General features: G+C 48.8%; 1 protein-coding gene across 2 annotated transcripts; it reads left to right on the forward strand.

Moving 5' to 3' along the window:
- Window positions 1-175: 175 nt before the first annotated feature.
- NAGA (alpha-N-acetylgalactosaminidase) lies at window positions 176-19,163 on the forward strand. 2 transcript variants are annotated; one of them, XM_019489294.2, is made up of 9 exons: window positions 176-260; window positions 6,574-6,751; window positions 10,572-10,746; window positions 11,042-11,219; window positions 12,231-12,325; window positions 14,208-14,369; window positions 14,941-15,138; window positions 17,106-17,249; window positions 18,660-19,163. In XM_019489294.2, the coding sequence occupies exons 2-9, from the start codon at window positions 6,597-6,599 to the stop codon at window positions 18,840-18,842; spliced, it is 1,290 nt and encodes a 429-aa protein (XP_019344839.1). In that variant the 5' UTR covers window positions 176-260; window positions 6,574-6,596; the 3' UTR covers window positions 18,843-19,163. The 2 variants fall into 2 exon arrangements, with proteins under 2 accessions (XP_019344839.1, XP_019344838.1); XM_019489293.2 differs by lacking the exon at window positions 176-260 and adding an exon at window positions 283-370.
- The last annotated feature ends 1,297 nt before the right edge of the window (window positions 19,164-20,460 follow it).

Below are 20,460 nucleotides of genomic sequence, written 5' to 3' on the forward strand. Positions count from 1 at the left end.
TCTGTGGTGCTGCCCGAGGATGCACAGGAAGGCGAGGCGTCCTTAAGGAAGAAACACTGCCTGCCCTGCCATCTGGCGACACTTCATCCCCAGCTGCCGTGTCCCCGCCTGCCCGCGCCGCTGCCTCAGCAATGCCGCCGCCGCCACGGGACTCGTGACCCGCCGCAGCCGGAGGTCCCGGCCGCCTCCGGCGGGGAAAGGCGGGGCCGGGGCGGAGCCGCCCATCAGCAGGGGAAGGAGGCTGCCGGAGCTCCCGCGCGGTGAGTGCGGCCCGGGCCGGCCCTGCCATGGCGTGCGCCTGGAGCTTCCCCCGCGGGATAAGGGGGGAGCCGGCCCCACCGTACTGGTGTGTCTGCGTGTGTCTGCGCAAGTAAGGATATATGTATGTGTGTGTGCATATCTGCATGCACATGTATCTGCATGGGTGTGCCCGTTTGTATATGCATGGGTGAACCCGGGTGCGTGTGTAGATGTCTGTGTATGCATGTATACGCTTGCCTGTGTATATCGGGGTGGGCAAAATGTGCCCGAATCCAGCCCGCAGGGTCCCTAAAAAATTTAGAAAATTAATATTTATCTGCCCTGGGCTGCCTGTCATGCAGCCCTCGATGGCTTGCCAAGACCCAGTAAACGGCCCTCCCCCCAAAATAATTGCCCTCCCTTGGTGTATATGCATGTGTGTGTATACGCATATTTATTTGCGTGGGCATATACGTATATGTGCATATGTATATGTGTGTTATATGTTTAATTGCTGCTCTTTTGTTGCATTAAACATATAGCACATTATATATACCCTCCTGTGTGCCTCATGTATGCATATATAATGTGCTATACATTTAAATCACTGCTCTTTCATTTGCGCCCTGTTTGGTCATGCGGTGGGTGACACCACTGCATGGCCAAACCAAGCGTTTTGGAACTGTTTGGATGAAAGGCTCCATGTACAGCAGCGATCCCCAACCTTTTTTAGACTCAAGGCACACCTGGCTAGATTCGGGGCACCCCTTGTTAACTGCCAGGCACCCCGTGGAAAATGCCAGCTCTTAGTTTTCACTTATTTTTTGACCACAGACAAATACTAGAGCCTTTCTTCTGTTGCAAAATGCTCAGGAAGATAGCAGCAGGTCATCATGTTTTTAACGCCTTGGATTCCTATTTGAAATATCTGGGCTTATCTTGGTTTGAAGAGGGATGATTCTGCCTCAGGCAGGGGGTTGGACAACTGACCTCTGGAGGTCCCTTCCAGCCCTGCTTCTCTATGAATCATGTTTGCACACCTAATAGTGCTAATGTTGTGTGGCATGTCCGAGCACCCTTGAAAAGACGCTGGCTGAGAATCACTGTTGTAGCCAGACCTGAGTCTCATGCCAGTGCGTGTTTCTGTCCATGTGCGTGGAGTTTCCCCTGGCAGTTGTGGCTGCTAACAGGGGATTATTCTGTTCACGTGGAAGGTTCCCTTTTCCACCCCATAAGGGGCTGGGATTGTTTCCTGTTTGGAGGCTGCTCTCCAGCTGATCTGGTGTGAAAGCTGTCACTCTGTCATGGGGTTGTTCGGCTATTTCATGGGTGAAGATTGTACCAGATGATTAGTAAATGAGCCAACACCCTCTGCATAGCTTTCTAAAATATGTAAAGTGCAGATGGCAGCAATGCTGTCTTTACTTGTGCCCTTCGCCTGCCCCACCTGCTTTCCAGAAATAGTCCTCAAGTCTTGTGAGGCAGGCCCGTCTCTACAGATAAAAGATTATTTCGTTTCCCTGAACTCTTAAATTTGGGGTACATTTCTAATCTTTCCTTTCCTAGCATAAATGTATAGCTCTTTGGGCGTAGGCATTTATTCCAAAATAAAACCCTTTATGGGATATTTTTCCACTGGAAAGAACAAACATATAACAGCATGTTAGTTGTCATGTCCTGTGTCTAGCACTACTAGAATATGCTTGGAGACTACCAAGATCTGGTACAAAATAGATGATCCAGATCTGCGTGTACTTCTGCTTGTCCTAGAGCTCCCATGTGTGAACGGGTGCAAGTGCTTGTTCAGAAATACTTACTCCAGTCCTGTATTGTTCCTCATTCTGTCCATCCATGCACTGTTTTTTGCTGTGGAAGTTCTTGCATGTAGGTTTTAGTTAGCACAAAAGTTGGGGAGTGGCTGCTCTTTGTTTGAACACTTTATAATGAGTGATGTGAGTAAGAGCAGGCGGAACCAGGATGCAGTCTGCGGAGCGGTGGAGGGGAGGCAGACAAGCTGGAGAGGTGTGTGTGGCTCCAGCGAGAAGGGTGCAGTGTTTGCAACCCCTGCCCAGGGAGACTAGTCGGCCCTGTGTAGGAGGAGTGCACAGTTGAGCCGGGAGTCCCACTGGCTTGGTCAGCTGAGACTGTGAACTGAAGGAGCTGGGCCCAGACTGAGGGGAGGCAGCTGCAGACTGCTGCTGTTTGAGTGCTCTGGGACTAAAGGCTGGACTGGAGACACCTGCAAGTATGGTGAAAGTAAGGTGCTGAGTGTATATTTCCACAGTTGATGTTCCTTTACTTTTTATCTGTTCCCTCTTTTTGGCTCGTTGGTTTGTGACCCAAACCTCTCTGATTTTTCTCTATAAAAAGTAGGATCCCCCTCCCCCTGTTTTTGGTGTCAGTTTCTGGGACTGCAGAGTTGTTACTTCATGGGCAGACAGACAATAGGCCTTAAGTATGGCATCCGGGGCCTGCCTTTTCATTTCTAAAGTTTCAAACATCCAGTCACACAACGTGAATAACAAATGCCCTGCAGGTTGTAATACATTCACAGTTACGAGTAACAAAGATGAAGCAAAATCAGTAACTGCCTGTGGACCGTTCCTGAAATCAGGATTAAGTTTGTAAAATCCTAAGGTTAGATGGTCACCTAATTCTACCCCTGCACAGATGCATCCCAGACTGATGCCTGCCATGACCTACACCGCTTGCTGTGAACAGCACGCTAGGCTTGAGTTCCACTGACTTCTTGGCATTTATTGAGACAGCTGGCGAACAAGCAGTTTGTGCAAATTACGGGGCTGAACTTTACCATATGAGAATTTGTCCCATTACGAACTGAACCAGGCACTTTCTACGCAGCTCATGGGCTTGCAGTCACTTTTGTCTTGGGGTTGGTTTGGAACAAATGAGTTGGATGAGAGGCTCTGTACCCTGTTCCCCACTCCTCTGGACATGTTCTGCATCTACTCAAATTTTTGCTTCCATGGTGACAGTCTTAAGCTCTCTTTGGATTTCTGAGGATCTTTCCCTTCACATAAAATTGGGGGAGTGCAAAATCGAGGGTCTATTGAAGTCAATGAAAATTCTTGTGTTGATTTCCCCACCCCCCGGGAGTGGGCTAGTAGGGAGGAATTGTGATCCTAGACAGCAGATTTACTGTGCTGTCCATGATCCTGTTGAGATCTAAATAGAAGCATGCAGATCAAGGCTAGGAGATGATTCCAAGCAGGGCCTTGCCCCCAGTGCAATAAGTACATATTTTTTCATTAACATCCTATACATCCCCTCACAGACTAGAGCAGCATGCATGATTTATGTTCAGGTGACCATGAGAACATAAGTATGCTCTCTAAAACAGGGCAGGCTGCAGGAGGGTTCTAGGAGATGTTTCTGACTGGGGCAGACTGCCAGGTAGATAATTCAGTACTGGGTTTATTTGATGCAATAGTTGCATGCCATTTAAGAAGCCCTCCTGATGCCTCTCCTGAGCTACTGAATGAGACCTCCCCCCAAATCTCATCACCTACTACTCATCATCATACCTAGAAATGCCTATTAGTGCCTGTACATGAGCTTGGAGGGTGCTCTCATGTGCTGTAATTAATTGAATCTGCTGGATCGTGGTAATTACTGCGCTCTACCAGCCTTCCGCATCTCATGTATCGGCATCCTCACACTTCAAAATGGTGGCGGGGCGCTTGAACCAATGGTTGTCAAACGAGCTTTAGTTCAAGCACCTCCACTGCCATTTTGAAGTGTGGGGATGCTGATACAAGAGACACTTCAGTGCTTTAATTAGAGCGGTTCTTGGAACTAGTATAACTAAAGCACCTCTGCCCCCCCCCCCCCCACACCAGAACATGTATGAAAGTGCTCATAGATTGCAGCTCTTGCCTTGATAAGTTAACATTACAGTTAACATTGCAGAAAAGCAAACAGTCAGTCTGAGCAACAGTAATCTCCCTGTTTTTTGTCCATCTGCACTCGTGACCATTTCAGGCTTTGACGCCCAGTTTCGAGACTAAGATTTACACTTGGTTAAAGAGAAAATGAGAAGCTGAGAGTTGCATGCACCCCTGCCACAACTTCCTCAGTTTGCTTTGCAGGGACCTACACTCCTCTTTTTAGATGACTGAGTGAAGCGATACCCCAGAATGCATGTCTTCTGCTTCTGCCTGCACATGTTGCAGGCAGCAGCTTTGAGCTAGCTGCTTTGTTGCTTATGCTGGTAGAGTCATACACACAATGGGGATACTGGTCCCAATAAAGGCAGCCTCCCTGCTCTAGTTCCCGCAGCTCCACCGAGGTCTCTATTCAGACTTTATTCAGATATTGCTGTAGGGTGTGACCTCTTGTTTGACTACCTCTCTCCCCCTTTAGCAAGCAAACAACAGTGCTTGCTATCCACCTTCTTCTAGGATGAATATTTCCCTAGTGGTGTTCAAGATGTTGCTCTTGTGGCAGGCCACAGTCAGCCAAATAGGCCCTAACTATTTCAACCAGGGTGCCACAGCCTTTAGGGGGGCCTTGAGATCCTTTCAAGGGCGTGACAGGGTGATGCACAATGTCAGCTCGGTTAGGTGTGCAAACATGATTCATGGGATGATCCCAGGGATTTCAAATAAACATCCATAGCTGTGGTCTTTCTGAATCCTTTGCAATAGAAGAAACTACTTTATTATTTTTCTGCACTCAAAAAAAGTATGAAAACTAAGAGAGGGCATTTTCCAAGGGGTGCCTTTAGTCTCTCTTGGGATGCCTCAAGTCTAAAAAGATTGAGAACCACTGCCCTAATACAGCCCTAAACTAGTACAGATCCCAGTGCTGGGATGAAGGGAAGATCTCCCCTGTGCTGGAGTTGCCAGGGGCTGGTTTGGCATGTGATGTGAGGTCAAGCAGCCCTTGGGACAGTCTTAGCTCTTGCTCTGGATCCCAAGAGCCTTGTGGCAGCTGATAAGCGTACTGGATGTAGGAGTTCCTCCCAACAGTCTCCTGCATCAGGAGTTCCTGTGGAGCTGGGGAGGTGCAGAGCCAGAGTAGCCATCTGAGCCTGCCATAGAGATGTTTGTACACTGTGGGTATTCCCCACCATCACTGCCAAACCCTGTTCTGACTCCTGGCGAATGGTACTAGCAATTTGTATTTGTCCATAACCTAAGCAGACAGCAATGGGAGGCCCACAGGGGGCAGGTGCCATTTATACAGAGCTGTATTCGATATTGCCTACTCCAAGCATTCAGAAAGCAGGCCTGTGAGAGTAGCCTACATATTAGGATTTTTTTAAGTAATAACTTTTGGGTTCTTTTTGTCTTCTGGTGCTGCAGCATTTGAAACAAAGATTTTTCTCTGTGACCCTCAGGGCTAGAAACTGATTTTAAAAAATGGAAGTCTTACTTACTCACATGACTCCTGGAGCTGGGTCCTGTAGGGATTATCAAATATCCTACGACAGCCCAAATAGAATGGCAAGAGTTAGCATTTTTCTAACTCCAACCACATGTTAAACATCTGCATTCCCACCCAGGCCCTTTAGCAATGCTTTCCTTGCTGTGAGTACTATGCCATCTCTATGCTGAGAGCAAGTTGGATGTTGTGTTACTTAAATTGCTGACAGGCTGCCTGCTCTCAGGCTCCATACCTGACTGGCCAAGCCCCATCTGTGTTAGGTGAGTTTACAAGAGCAGGGGCACCTACTGTGTTACTACATTGAGATTTTTTATCATGTCTTTGTTCCCCTCATTTATGGTGCAGCATTAACTGAAGAACAAATGGTATATTAGTCTGTCGATTTAGTGAAAGCACTAGGGTGCAGATGGAGTGACATGCTGGAGATGACACTGGTAGAAGAACTTGCTGTAAACACTCCCACATAGTGGGATGATAAGGAAGAGGAAGGATGCATATGGAGGGAGCCCTAACATAATATAATGGGGGGATGGTACAAATAATTGAGAAGCACCCCCCCCCTTAGACACTACAACCATCTGCCTTCGTTTATTTTAACTGAGAGGAAGTAACCAACCAACCGGATCCTGGCACAGGATCTGTCACGCATGTGACCTGTGGTGGCCCAACACAGTCAAATTCTTATATGCCAAAAGGGCCATAATTTGCATGGGGCAGAGTTAGAGGATCTTGTCCTGCTACGTAGGGTAGGACATGCTGTACCTCATTTTTCTTCTCACCACTGGCCTATATGAGGGGACACAGGAGGTATTGCTACCCGCTGGTGACCTGCCGCAGGGGGGCACTCCTCCAGTCAACCCTGCTGATCCCTGTGACAGCAAGGGACTCCTTCCAATGACAGGTTTGTATCTCTTTCTCTTCTAGTGTTCAACCCTTGCTCCAGGGCAATGAAGTTGGTGGCCTGTGTCTGTGGCCTGGCCCTAGTGGCCTGTGCCCTAGCACTAGAGAATGGGCTTATGCGGACGCCCCCAATGGGCTGGCTGGCTTGGGAGAGATTTCGCTGCAACACTGACTGCAAAATAGACCCCCAGAACTGTATCAGGTGAGTGGGGAAGCTGCTTTATGAGGACAAAAAGGCAAACTACCTATATAGTTCAGATCCATGTGGCTCCTTTTTCCAGTGAGGGAGCCACAGAGAAATGCCATGCTCCCCTCTAGATGTCCAGAGCTAAAGCGTCAGCTTAGTGTTCAGTTTTGATTGAATAGCTGCTGCCTTCAGTGCCAGGGAAGGTAGGGTGATGCCCAATCTGAATCGTCACCCCCTAACCCATCCCATGGGCACCCTGAGCAGAGCCAGTGTCTCCTCCTTTCCCTCCCTCCCTCACTCTGCCCCAGTCCTTGGGTAGCAACCCTTTTCCTCCCTCCATCTACAGCTCCTTGATAGCTGGAGGGGAAAAGGAGTAGAGGTGTTAAGAGCAGAGATCTCTGAAGGAGTGGGCATGTTGTGCCAGAGTTTGGGTAGTAATTGTGTGGAGGAGCAAGGGGTAGGCTGCGATGCAAAATCCCACCTAGAGGGGTCTGAGGCAAGATAACCACCCAAACTCATTTCACTCGTGAATCAAAGTTCACCACAAGGCAAAGAACACAGACCCTGAATTAGAAGACTGCTGTCCTGGGTTAAGATGCTAGGGAGTCCAGGCCAGCCTCCCAACTCCCGCAGCACCAAAATCTCATGCTCCAGAAAAAGACTTAAGATTGCCTTAGCATGCAGTAATAGACAGATATGTTTTGTGGAGAGAATTGTCTTCCGGGCTCCCACTGATAGGATGAATCTGTAGTTTTTCAACTGAAGCCTCAGGTTTATTTAAATTTTCACTTTGGCTGGGGTGTGCCTTTGTTCTTTCTGGCAACAGAAATGTCAGATCCTGTTTTGAGAACTCCTGATCCATCCTAGAAGATTTGACCCCCTCCTGTAGCACCAAAATGCTTTTTGAAGAAATCGAGCCCTGTTTCATCTCACCCCAGCAGAAACTCACAGGATTCTGGATTGGCATGCTGGCCATTTCTAAGCTGAGGCATGAAAAGCAAGGGGGCTTGGAGCAAAGGCAAGAAAAATGTTCTGTAGCAGCAGAAGCACATCTAAAAATATGATCTGCCCATCCCACTGTGAAGTGCACAAGACAAATGTTAATATAATGTCTTCTCTCACTGCTGACTGTCAAGGAAAATAGTGGATAAGTGGACAATAAGCTGAATATGAACCAGCAGTGTGCCCTAGTTGCCAAGAGGGCTAATAGCATACTGGGTTGCATTAGTAGCAGTGTTGCCAATAGGTGCAGGGAAGTGATAATTTCTCTCTACTCAGCACTGGTGAGGCCACGTTTGGAGTACTATGTTCAGTTTTGGGGCCCCCACTACAGAAAGGATGTGGACAAATTTTAGAGTCCAGTGGAGGACAGCAAAAATGGTGAGGAGGCTGGGGGACATGCCTTATGAGGAAAGACTGAGGGAACTGGACTTTTTTTAGTCTAGAGAAGGAAAGACTAAGAGGGGACTTAATAGCAGCCTTCAAATACCTGAAGAGAGGTTCAAAAGAGGATGCAGCCAGACTGTTTTCAGTGGTGGCAGATGACAGAACGAGGAAAAATGGTCTCAAGTTGCAGTAAAGGAAGCTTGCGTTAGATATTAGGAAGAATTTTCTCACTAGGAGGGTAGTAAAACACTGGAACAGGTTACCCAGAGAGGTGGTGCAATCTCCATCCTTGGAGGTTTTCAAGACCCAGCCAGACAAAGCCTTGACTGGAATAATCTAGTTGGGAATGGTCCTGCTTTGAGCAGGGGGTTGGACTAGATGACCTCCTGAGGTCCCTTCCAACCCTAATTTTCTATGATTCTATACAAGTACTCCCAGTGTGAAGACAGATGGCAAAATGACATCAGTTTAATTTGCCCAACGCATGTAATTGTCTGCTTGGTTAGTCTCTGTAACTGTGTGTTCCCAGGGGGCATTCAGGGGAGGTGCAGTGGTGTGAGCACACCCCTCTTCTGCTGCTGTGCCCAGCTGATATGGGTACAGGGGGACCTCCAGAACTGCTCCTGCCCTCCTCCAACCACAGGCTACAGCTGTGCAGGGTATCAGGCTCAGCAGGGGACAGCAGCAGTGGTGAACAGGTTCTTCCCTCCAGTGCCTGCTCCCTGCCCTCCCTCCCCTGCTTCAGCCCCCACTCAGGGTCTCCCACTGGCTGGGAGCAGGTGCTGGAAGGAGGAACCTATGTGCTGTTGTTGCTGCCCCCAGGAGGCACTAGGGAGGGGACCTAGAGTTACTTCTGCCCTGTGCTGCAGGGAAGAGCTGTGCGGGTTGTCTGGCTCAGCTGGGGACAGTGGTGTAGCATGCAGGTTCCTCTCTCTACCACCAGCTCCCTGCCAGTAGGGGACACTGGGAGAAAAGGGGGACAGGGAGAAGGGACTGGTGTGCTACTACCTCTGTCCACAGCTGGGCCAGGCACTCTGAGCAGCCACCTCCACAGCCCCTGGTTGAAGTGGGACAGGAGTGGCTCTGTGACCTTGATCCTGGCCTCAGGCCATCTGGGGGTAGCAGCAGCAGTGTCAGCAGGGGTTGGGGTATTCCCCCTCCCTGTCCTCCCTTACCCCCCACCCCCCAGCTTCATTGCTAATTCACTGATCTGTGCCCTGCTCCATGATGTCCCCTGCCAAGTTGGGGACTCCAGCTATGCCTCGCCCCCATCCTCCTGGTCTGAGGAGAGAGTTGAACCCCCTTTAAGGAAATCCTGGATCCACCCAGGTATGTTCTCATCACTGCTACCCTTACATAACCACCCTGTCACTCCCTCTCGTAATTGCCTTGCACCCACTTATTGTCATAGTCTGGGGGGGTATCATAGGGCAACAGGACCTCAAGAGATCCTCCTGTCTACTGGCTCTACAAAGACCCAGGATCAAATATACTTAGACCATAAGCTCTGATGGATGGCCAGTATTGTTTCTATACTTTTATAATACCCCACATGAGAAGGTGGATGCTGATGTAACAAATAATAGGTAGTATTAATAGCTGATGAGGGAGGAGATAGGCCCTCAATACAGAGCCCCACCTAAGACCTTGGTGAGAATCTCTGATTCAGTTCTGGGACCTCAGGAGCCCAAAGAGGGTAAGAAATGGGAGGGAATTTAAAAAACAAACCTGCTGCAGGGGTAGGAAATTGTGACCTAGAAAAGTGAATGAACTATGTATATCTGCATTGGCCTTGCCGTGACTAAGGGAGGCAGGTGGTAATTGCCAACATACATTTGAAGGGTGTGAATAGCAAGCAGAATTAGGAGATCAAAGATGCTAGGGAAGTTGGGGTACTAGCCTGCTCCCACCCAGAGCACTCACATGCTGATAGGCAAGTAACTTAGACTCTCTGTACCTTGGTTTCGTATCTGTACAGTGGGGATAATAAGACTGCCCTGCTTCACAGTTTTTCATGCACTGATTCTCCCAACTGTCCTGTAAAGTACTCCAGTAATGCAGCCATGTTAGTACCCTAGATAGATAGAATCACTGAGGTTTTGAGGGGCCTGCGTAGGAGTGATAGGAAACATTTACTGTTGGCAAGCTCTGCTGAGTGGTGGAGTAGTCTTCCAAGAGAAACAGATGTTGCTTTAAAACAGGGCTGGACAATGTCCTTGAAAGTCTGCTACAGAGCCCAGGCCACAAAGGCAATGGCAGGGAAGAGGTGGGACCTCAAAGTTTTTTTTCCTGTTTTTGTTCAGGATTTACACAAATCAATGTCAGTTGATGGTTTTTTCAACCCACATTTGGGGTAAGGAGTAGCAGGGTACTAAGTTTTGTTGGTAGAACAGTATATAATGGGTTGCCCTGTTACCTCTGCCTCTGAGTCTCTCTTCTCTTCTCCCAGTGAGAGGCTCTTCATGGACATGGCAGACCGCCTGGCAGATGATGGCTGGAAGGAGCTGGGCTACGTGTATGTGAACATCGATGATTGCTGGATGGCAAAGCAACGGGATGCATCAGGGCAACTGGTCCCAGATCCTGAGAGGTTCCCCAGAGGGATCAAAGCCTTGGCAGATTATGTAAGCATCTGCTTCTGCTGGAAAGTTTGAGCCCAGAGGAGGGGAGAGCAGAATGTGCCTTTTCTATCAGCTGCATTTCAGGTCATGTCCTCAAGGTGTGAGGTCTGTGACATGGTGCTGAGTGGCTCCAACCCCAAGACATATGGGAGGTGATGGTCTCAAACTATGAGAGATGGTAAAGCGCCAGCCCCTGGAATTTGTGCTTGTTCTCATGCTCTCTCTTACACTCACACTTCCCCTCATGAAAACCCAAGGGCTCTCAGTCTTGCTTTCACAGTCTTTCCTCCTCCTGCAGGTGCACTCCCGGGGACTGAAAATGGGCATTTATGGTGACCTTGGCACCTATACATGTGGTGGCTACCCGGGAACCACACTAGATCAGATCGAACAGGATGCCTTAACCTTTGCACACTGGGGTGTGGACATGCTGAAGCTGGATGGCTGCTACTCTTCAGAGGATGAGCAGGCCCAGGGTAATGTCTGTGGTTCTCTGTCTGTCTTTCCATCTCCTCCCTGGCTTGCCTAGATTTGGAGTTGCATCTCTCACTGAGGCAGAGAGACTGAGGCGCAAAGGTCTTCCCCTGTGCTACAGCAGACACCGTCTCAGTCTGTGGGTTATAATCAGTAGGTTCTCTGTTGTGTATCACAGTAAAGGGAGGCATGACCACCTTGCTTCTGGTCTCCATCTCTGTAACCCATGGCGTTGAGACTTCACGTGCTGCCCTTGGAAACAGGAGCAGCCTCAAAGGGCTCTGGTGGTGCATTTCAGAATGGATGTGCGTAAATGGTGGAGTATGGAGCTGTCCCATGACAAAAGGCCAGCGTTCCCTGCTGTGCTCATGTTGAAGCTTTGTAAGGTCATGTCCTAATGACTTCCATTCTAGGCCTCTGCCTGCTTGGGCCTTTAGAAGATTATCCAAGCCTTCTGAGATGATGAGACTGACACATGAAATACTTTCTCAACAAAGGGAGAGGTGACTGTACAGAGCAGGGAGTTGTCCTGACTGGCCATAAGGTGGCACCGCTTTCCTCAGAAATCCTTTTAGTAGTAGAGTGTGAATGTGTTATGACTTTGTATTTGGGTGAGGAGTCTAGCCCATGGGGATCATGTTCCAGCCTTGGGATCTGAGCACGAGTAGGGAGGGCCTCAAATATTTGATCCTTAAGGAAGCAGCTTTTGTTTTTCTCCTCTGGTGCCCCCTGCTCCTCCCTTTCTGTTAACGAGTCACTTAAAATATCTCACAAGAAGTACATGTGAACAGGTTCCTCAGCAAATGTTTTAGTTTTTTCCTGAGGTATAGTATATGGGTTGTAGCTATGGGGTGATGGAGCAATAAGGGAGGCTCTCCTTCAAACACGAATTCATGCGGGGATGTCCAATGTCAGAGTAGAGGATCACAAAGGTCCCTTCTGGCTTAGAAATCTGTTTATCTAGGTCAGTGCCAGCCATCTCCTTGACTTGCTGGATTTCTTGACTCTCAAAGGCTACCCTAGAATGACAAAGGCCTTGAACATGACGGGCCGTCCCATCGCCTATTCCTGCAGCTGGCCAGCCTACCAAGGAGGGCTTCCACCCAAGGTAAAGCACAGCATGGCACACACTGGGACTTGCTGGATTTTCTTTGATCAGTGTCCTGCCTTGATTCTCCTGGGAGGGTTTCCATTTGGAGTTATGCAGATCCATACATTATGCCTTTTTTTCCACTGCTCCCTCACTCCACGCGTCAGGGTGGGCTTGTGGGCTCCAGTCTCTGAAAGGGAATATCAGGTGGGACAGAGCTCACTGTTAAATATTTCATGACACCCAGGTGAGTTTTCCTTGAGCTTGCTTTTACATCACCCCTGATACTGTAGTCCAGGTGTCAGCAGTGTTTTCTGTGGGGGTGGGGAGCCATGAAGTTCCCCCTTCACCAAAGTCCCTGGTGTCTGGCTGTGACAGCTTAAATTGCTGACAGGGTATAGTCCCTTTCTGCCCACTTCCCCCGCTGAACGTTGCCAGATCCATGACTCCACAAACCAGAGGCAGAGGCCCTGCAAGTTGCTGACCCCTGCTCTAGTCCTTTACATCTCCCCAAACTGTCCCTATATCCCCACCTGGTGTACGACTTCTGTATGCCCTGTCATCTCTCTAGCTCAAAACTGTGCTTATTTAGTTACAATTCTTTCCTCATAAACTATTTCCCCAGACCATTACCCATTTGCACTTCTCAAAAGATCCTTCTATCTGCTGTTACCTTTCAGACATTGAGGTTCCCAGAATAGTGGGTTTTGCCAGCCCACTTGATTAAAAAATTAGGCAACTGTGGTGTCGACGCCTACACGGTCAAATGGGTCGCCAACTGGCTGGAGGATCACACTCAGAGAGTGGTGGTGGACGGGTCATTTTCGACCTGGAGGGATGTGGGCAGTGGGGTCCCCCAGGGCTCGGAACCTCAGGCCTGCACTGTTCAACATCTTCATCAGTGACTTGGACGAGGGGATGAAAAGCACCTTGTTCAAATTTGCAGATGAGACTAAGGTGTGGGGAGAAGTGGGCACGATAGAAGGGAGGGACAGGCTACAACTAGATCTAGACAGGTTACAGAGGTGGGAGGATGAGAATAGGATGGGTTTCAATATGGACAAGTGCAAGGTACTGCACCTGGGGAGGAAGAACCAGCAGCAGACCTACAGGCTGGGGAACTCCCTTCTAGTCAGCACAGAGGCAGAAAAGGATCTTGGAGTCATTATTGAGGCCAAAATGAACATGGGCCGACAATGTGGGGACACGGTCAGTAAGGCTAACCGCACCTTGTCATGCATCTACAGATGCATCACGAGCAGGTCCAAAGAGGTGATCCCCCCCCCCCCCCATGCAGCACTGGTCAGACCACAGTTGGAGTACTGCGTCCAGTTCTGGGCACCGCACTTCAGGAGGGATGAGGACAGCATTGAGAGGGTCCAGAGGAGGGCCACTCACATGATCGGGGGCAGCAGGATAGGCCCTACGAGGAGAGGCTACAGGATCTGAACCTGTTCAGCCTCCACAAGAGAAGGCTAAGAGGGGATCTGGTGGCCATCTACAAACTGGCCAAGGGGGACCAGCAAGCAATGGGAGAGTCCCCATTCCCCTGAGCGCTACCAGGAGTAACAAGGAATAATGGCCATAAGTTGACTGAGAGTAGATTTAGGCTAGACATCAGGAAGCACTACTTCGCAGTCAGGGCGGCCAGGAGCTGGAACCAACTTCCAAGGGAAGTGGTGCACGCTCCTAACCTGGGGGTCTTTAAAAGGCTAGACATTCACCTAGCCAGGGTCGTTTGACCCCTGCATCCTTTCCTGCCCATGGCAGGGGGTCGGACTTGATGATCTGACTAGGTCCCTTCCAACCCTACCAACTACGAAACTATGATGATGTGCTCCACCAGTCTGTCAGACATTCCCCTTGATAGCCCCTTACTTTTTATCTTGTTCTTTTCCAGGTGAACTACACTCTCCTGGGAAACATCTGCAACCTCTGGCGTAACTATGGTGATATTCAGGACTCCTGGGACAGTGTCCTCGCTATTCTGGACTGGTATTCAGAAAATCAAGATGTGCTGCAGGCAGTGGCTGGTCCTGGCCACTGGAATGACCCAGACATGGTAACTTTGGGCTGTGGATATGGAGATGCAGGTAGTGAGGCTCTTCAGGACCTCCTTCTTAGATGCAGGGCTGGTGATGGTTTGTGGAAGGATCCAAGGGAGCATGATTCAAATCTGCAGATCAACAGAGCTGCCTTGCTCTCTATTCAGCCTTGATCTGCGTTCATAGAATTGTTGAAAATCATTCCACATACCCCTCCCACTGCCTAGCTGTTCTGATCTTCCTTTTTCCCACCGCCACATGTTGAAAGAGTCTGGAATGGGAAAAGGGAGTTAGTTGTTTTAGCTGATGGATTTGCATTAGATAAACATCACATCATATTGAACATCACTTTGAACCTCCCTGTGCGAGGTGCTATACTTTTATCCGCTGCATTAGCTAGTCTCAGCCTGCTTGAAAAGGAGCGGAAAGATGCACCAGCTTCCTGTGCTCACTTGTCACCTGGTGGGTTGGATCCTGCCCTGGGGTAGAATTGCTGTCTCACTGATTGGTTTTACCCTTCTGCTCTTTCACACCTTTCCCCTTTTATCTCACTGCCCCTTCCCCACTGCTCCCTTTTTTGTCCCACAGTTGATCATTGGGAACTTTGGCCTCAGCTTTGAACAGTCTCGGTCACAGATGGCATTGTGGACAGTGCTGGCTGCCCCCCTTTTAATGTCCAATGACCTCCGCATGCTCTCCCAAAGTGCCAAGGAGATCCTGCAGAACAAGCTGATGATCAAAATCAACCAAGACCCCTTGGGAATCCAGGGACGCATGATCCTCAAGGTATCCAAGGGAATGTGTGTGTGCGTGGGTGGATTAGAGGCCATGAGCTGGAGAACATGAGGCTGGGAATGGGGAACTAGATGGAGGAACAACACCTGAGAGGTTCTGGCTGGGCATCAGGGGAGAAGGTGACCCAGACGCTATTATATTGCCCACAGAAGAAAATCAGTGGATTAACCCATTGAGCCCTGCCTGCTACATTCACCTCTTTGCAACTCAATTCAGAGATGACAACAAGGCTGTTCAGGTAGTCCATTATAAGGATGGAGTAGCTTCTAACTGAAAAGAGGAAAGTGGGAAGTCAAGGTATAGGTTTCCTTGCCCGCTTTCCTTCCTTCTGCTTTCTCTCTGTGTCACAGCTCTCAGTGGAGGGTAAATGAAGTCTATTCTCAGCTTGCATTTTTGACTGATTTACATTGTTTGGGGGAAAGAAAATAAGGAGTAGAACATCCAAAAGGGTGAAACCTCGAAGGTGTTGATTAGATGAGGTTTAACAATTCAAGGAAAATGTGGTACCTAAAAAGTAAGAATCTTAACTTCCCTGCCTAGATTATCAGTCTTTCTAAATTGAATGATGCCCAGTGGCCCATACATTGACTTCTTTCACTATCTGGCTTTTTCATAACAGCAGGGTTCATGAATTCATTCCCATGTTGGTTCCTTTTTGCCTGCCTAAGGGACTCCTGGGAAGTTTGGTTAGGACAGGTGAAACAAACTAGATCAGGTCACATCATTCACTGAACAACAGAAACTAGAGCAAGTACTTCCTATGGAGTGTGGGGAGGTCAGCATTCGATCTGTCAGCACTGGAAGATGGGGTTTGACATGGTTAGTGGAGGATTGGAAGATGGAGTGGAAGGGGAGGGAAGACTTGAATGATGAAAGTGCTCAGTTAGACTTGTGTCACCTCCCTACAGTGTTCACCTTTTTGTCTCTTGTGCCATGGAAAACTAAGAGTGTTTCCCATAGGTTAACCTTGCCCTGGTTGGTTCTGGGAACTTGGGGCCAAGACACTAGTAAAATTAAGGCCATAGAGCAGGGGTAGGCAACGTTTTTTGGCCAGAGTGCCAAAAAACACCATAATGCCTACCTCGGAAGGTGCCGGAGTGCCGGCATGGCAGAAAAACAAAATGAGGGCAAGGGGTACATGGCAGGATGCCCTGCTTGTGCCCCTGTCCCCCAGCCCTACTGCCCCTTGCCCCCCACCCATAGCCCCTGCCCCCCAGCCCAGACTCTGTGGCTGCCAGCAGCTACCCCGGCTCTGGGTAGCTGCTGGAGCCCGGGCTGCTCCGAGCAGGACTTGCAGTTGCCTTCTGGGAGCAGTGCAGGATCCCAGCTGGCAGCAGCTCCCCAGAGCCGGAGCACCTGGCCTGGCTACAAACAGCTGTGCCGGGCTCATCACCTCCATGCCGGGAGCAGGGGAGAGACTGGGGCTGCGCTGCCTCAGCACCCTCCCCCGCTGCCTGCTCCAAGGGGTGCCTGCTCGCGCTGGTGCTGGAGCCCGGCACAGCTGTTTGGAGCCTCCTGGCTGCAGCTGCCCTGGCTCTGGGGAGCTGCTGCCAGCTGGGATCCCCGGCTGCTCCCAGCAGGCAGCTGGGAGGCTGCAAGCCCTGCTCGGAGCAGCCCAGGCTCCGTTGCTGGCAGCAGCTTCCCGGAGCCAGGGCTGGCCGCGGCGTGCCAAGCAAAATGGCCTCATGTGTCATGCTCAGCACGCGTGTCAGGGGTTGCCGACCCCTGCCATAGAGAAATCGCAGCCCATTCCTGCCTGCTGTTTCCTGCTGTAACCCGCATGCACAACAGAGAGGAGTATTCAGCACTGCTTTTAGGTCCTGAAGATACAGGTTCACAAGCCATCCTGAAAACCAACAAGTGTATTGGGGAGGAGCTGGGAGGTTGTCTCATTCCCGGAGAGGAAGGGAGAAGTGGTTCCTGTCAGTGACACCTAAACACCTCTCTTTCTTCCCTAGGAGAAATCTCACATTGAGGTGTTCCTGCGTCCACTTTCCCACTCAGCCAGTGCCCTGGTTTTCTTCAGTCGGCGGACAGATATGCCATACCGCTACACTACCTCCCTGGCCAGGCTCAACTTCACAGAGAATGCTGTGTATGAGGTGAGACAGAAAAGCCATGTCAGCTCTGCACTGCCATGATCCATCCCCATGCATCTGCTGTACAGTCCTAAGATCATCTGGGAATCCATCCATTCCAGGTGTCTTATTTCAGTGCAGGACAGATACCAACCCCTCACTGTGCTGTTTGGCCTACCTCTCTGCTCTCAACTTTGTGCAGTGTATGGTAGCATTCGAGATTACAGCCCCAAGCCAAATTTACATTCACCACTCGGGCATGGATTCATGCTTCTAGGAGAATCAAGACAGAAAACTCAGTCTCTGTGCAGAAAGGGTCTGGTAATACCATACTTCAGGGATTGTGCTTGTCACCTTTAGGGACCAAAAAGAAATCCCAGTTACCAACGAATGCTTTATTTGCTACCTGAGGGTTCTTTTCATCTTCTGAAGCCTTGTACTTTGACTGCATTTATGGGTGGAAGCTTGGCTGTGATGTGCTGGTGGCATTGCTGTTACTTACAAACCTGTCTGGTATGTGGCCAGAGGGTCTTGCTCATGTGCTTATGGTCAAACCAATCCCTAAGTCTAAGGGGGGATCAATTTCCTTCCTTTATGTGGGTGTTTGTCCTCTTCCTAGTGTCATCTGAGCATGCTTTAACCTACAGCAATGATTCTCAACCAGGGTGTTGCAGCACCCTGGGTGCCTCGAGATCCTTTTACAGGTGCCATGCAATGTAAGCACTGTTAGATGTGCAATATTGATTCACAAGATAAACTCAGAGATACCAAATAGGAATCTACAGTGTCCAAAACATTTTGACCTGCTGTGGTCTTTGAGCTCTTTGCAACAGAAGAATTGCTCCTATTTTTTTTTAATAGACAAAGCCAGAAAGTGAAAGCTCAGAACTGTTTTTTTCTGAGGGTTGCCTAGCATCTAAAAAGATTGAGAACCACTGACCTAGAAGTAGAGGAGGTCACATGTCCTATGTATTTCAGGGCCAACTCAACTCTGCATTTTAATCAGTCAGTTCTGCCTCTTGGAGCCTTGGTTCAAAATCCTGTTTTGGTGTCAGCAGAACTAACCCTGACAATCAGTTAGTTAATTTTTTTTTTTTTTTGGATCCATCATGATGATCCAAGCCCAAAAGGGAGTGTGGGGTGTGCACAGAAGGTTGTGTATTTGTCCTGTTGAAAGAAGTAGGAAAAATGGAATCATATATGAGGGCAGAGATACCTTGTGCCCCTCTTAAAAAAATTCCGTTCACTCAGGTAGATTCATTATTCCTCAGTGATGGAATAAGGTTACCAGGCCTTGCCAGATGGCTTTGTTTAGCCTGCCATAGATGACTGCATACCAGCAGTGACAATAGAGCCTTGTGCATAGATGAGCTTTTAAAGTACTTCATGTTGAAGTGTGTGTGGAAGTACTGGTAACAGCCGTGTCTTTTCCAGGCACAAGATGTGTACAGTGGAAACATCATCAGTGGCTTGGCACCTGAACACAACTTCACTGTCATCGTCAACCCCTCAGGAGTGGTCATGTGGTACCTCTATCCCACCATGTACCTTGAACAGCCCTTGAACTTTGTCAGACAGCAATCCTCTATGAAGGGCTTTCATCCATTGGTCCTGTGAAGCCAACTGAAGAAAGGTGATGGGGGCCAGCTCAGGTTTTAGCAGCAAGATGCTAGGGTGCAGGCTTCTTTTTGGCACCCATTAGCTTCTTGCTGACACTTTCACCCTACAGGGAACTGATGTTTAAATTGTTCATATTGTTCAAGCCTGTGATTTATACTTAAATCTCTCTGTAAAGCAGCAATAACTGTTGCCTACCTCATGGGGATAATGTCCAGCTTAATCCATTAATGATTGTAAAGTGCTGTGAGACCCTCCTATGGCAGATGCCACATAAGCACAGAGCAAAGCTGCAATAAGAATGAGCTAAGTACTATTCAACCATTTGGCCTTAATTCCTCTCTAGATAAGGATGGCACCATCACAGGTCACTGGAAAGGCTCTTTTGGATAGATTTTCAGTAAGGCCTTAGATCTGATCTCAGTATCATGAAGAGCTAAGTTCCATACAGGTGCTGGGCAGGCAGACGCACATACTGTATGGGGTACTTTTTTTTCTCTTCTCCACCCCCTTACCCCCCAAAAAAAACACATTCTTTAGATCGGAATGACATATATAAAAAAGTCAGCAGGACTCATCTACTTCCAACTGAGACTTACTCTCTTCCAGAGAATAGCACTCCTTTGGGAGTATGGAGCTGTCCTCAGAGCATATGACTGGGCATTCGGCCACTGACATTCAGTCCAGTCTCTGTCCATCACCTTTATCAAACTTCTCATTATACAGCACCCATAAAGGGAGGACAGTTCTATTTACTGGACATGGGGGCTGTGAGGATTAATTGTAACGGATACATAATGTCTCAGATGCATGAGACATCATTTCAACTACCAACATGCTCATCCATTGCTTATCATCACACATCTGCTAAACTTTCATTTTGTCCCAACAGTAAGGCACTGAGAGGCTTTGCCATACAGCAGTGGCAGTACAAAGGTTAGAACAGGAACATCCATGTCTCTATCCCGGTTTGAATAATTAATTTGTATTGGCAAAATGGGACACTCCTGTTGGAATCTTCCATCCCAGCTAGTTCACAGATCCTGACTTTTTGCCTGGCTTGCAAGTGCACACAGTAGCCCTGAAAGGCATTTGTAAAGGGGATTCTTACAGGTACCAGTCCAGAGGGGCAGAATAGGTTCCTGGGAGATATTGTGATAGATTAGCAGGAAGGATGGCAGCTGTTTTGGGTGTGTGTGGGGATGTGTAGAATGGTGGGTGCTAAATGGCTGATGAAAGAATTTCAAAATAAATCTAGACTTGGAGCAGCTTCAAAAGGGGACTTGCATAGACTTGGAGCAGCTTCCAAAGGGGAAGAAGGTGCCATACCGACACAAATAAGTTAGGCTGCCTCAGTTTTGACCGTGGATGAAGCAGGATTAAAGTCAGAGCGGTTTTGCTACACTTTGTATGGCTACAGACTTATGCACAAGTAACAGTCAGTGTGAAATCTGCTATAAGCTACATGGTCCAGAGCAGCAGTTCGCACTCCCCTTTTGAGGCTGCTTCAAATGTACATTTGTCCATAGTCTAAGTCAGGCTTTTGCATCTGTCCAGTGCCAAAAACAAAATGAGGCCTCCATTGCTCCCATCCTCATCGTCACCTGCTCAGGTAACA

Source organism: Alligator mississippiensis, chromosome 4 (genome assembly GCF_030867095.1).
Source record: "Alligator mississippiensis isolate rAllMis1 chromosome 4, rAllMis1, whole genome shotgun sequence".
NCBI lineage: Eukaryota > Metazoa > Chordata > Crocodylia > Alligatoridae > Alligator > Alligator mississippiensis.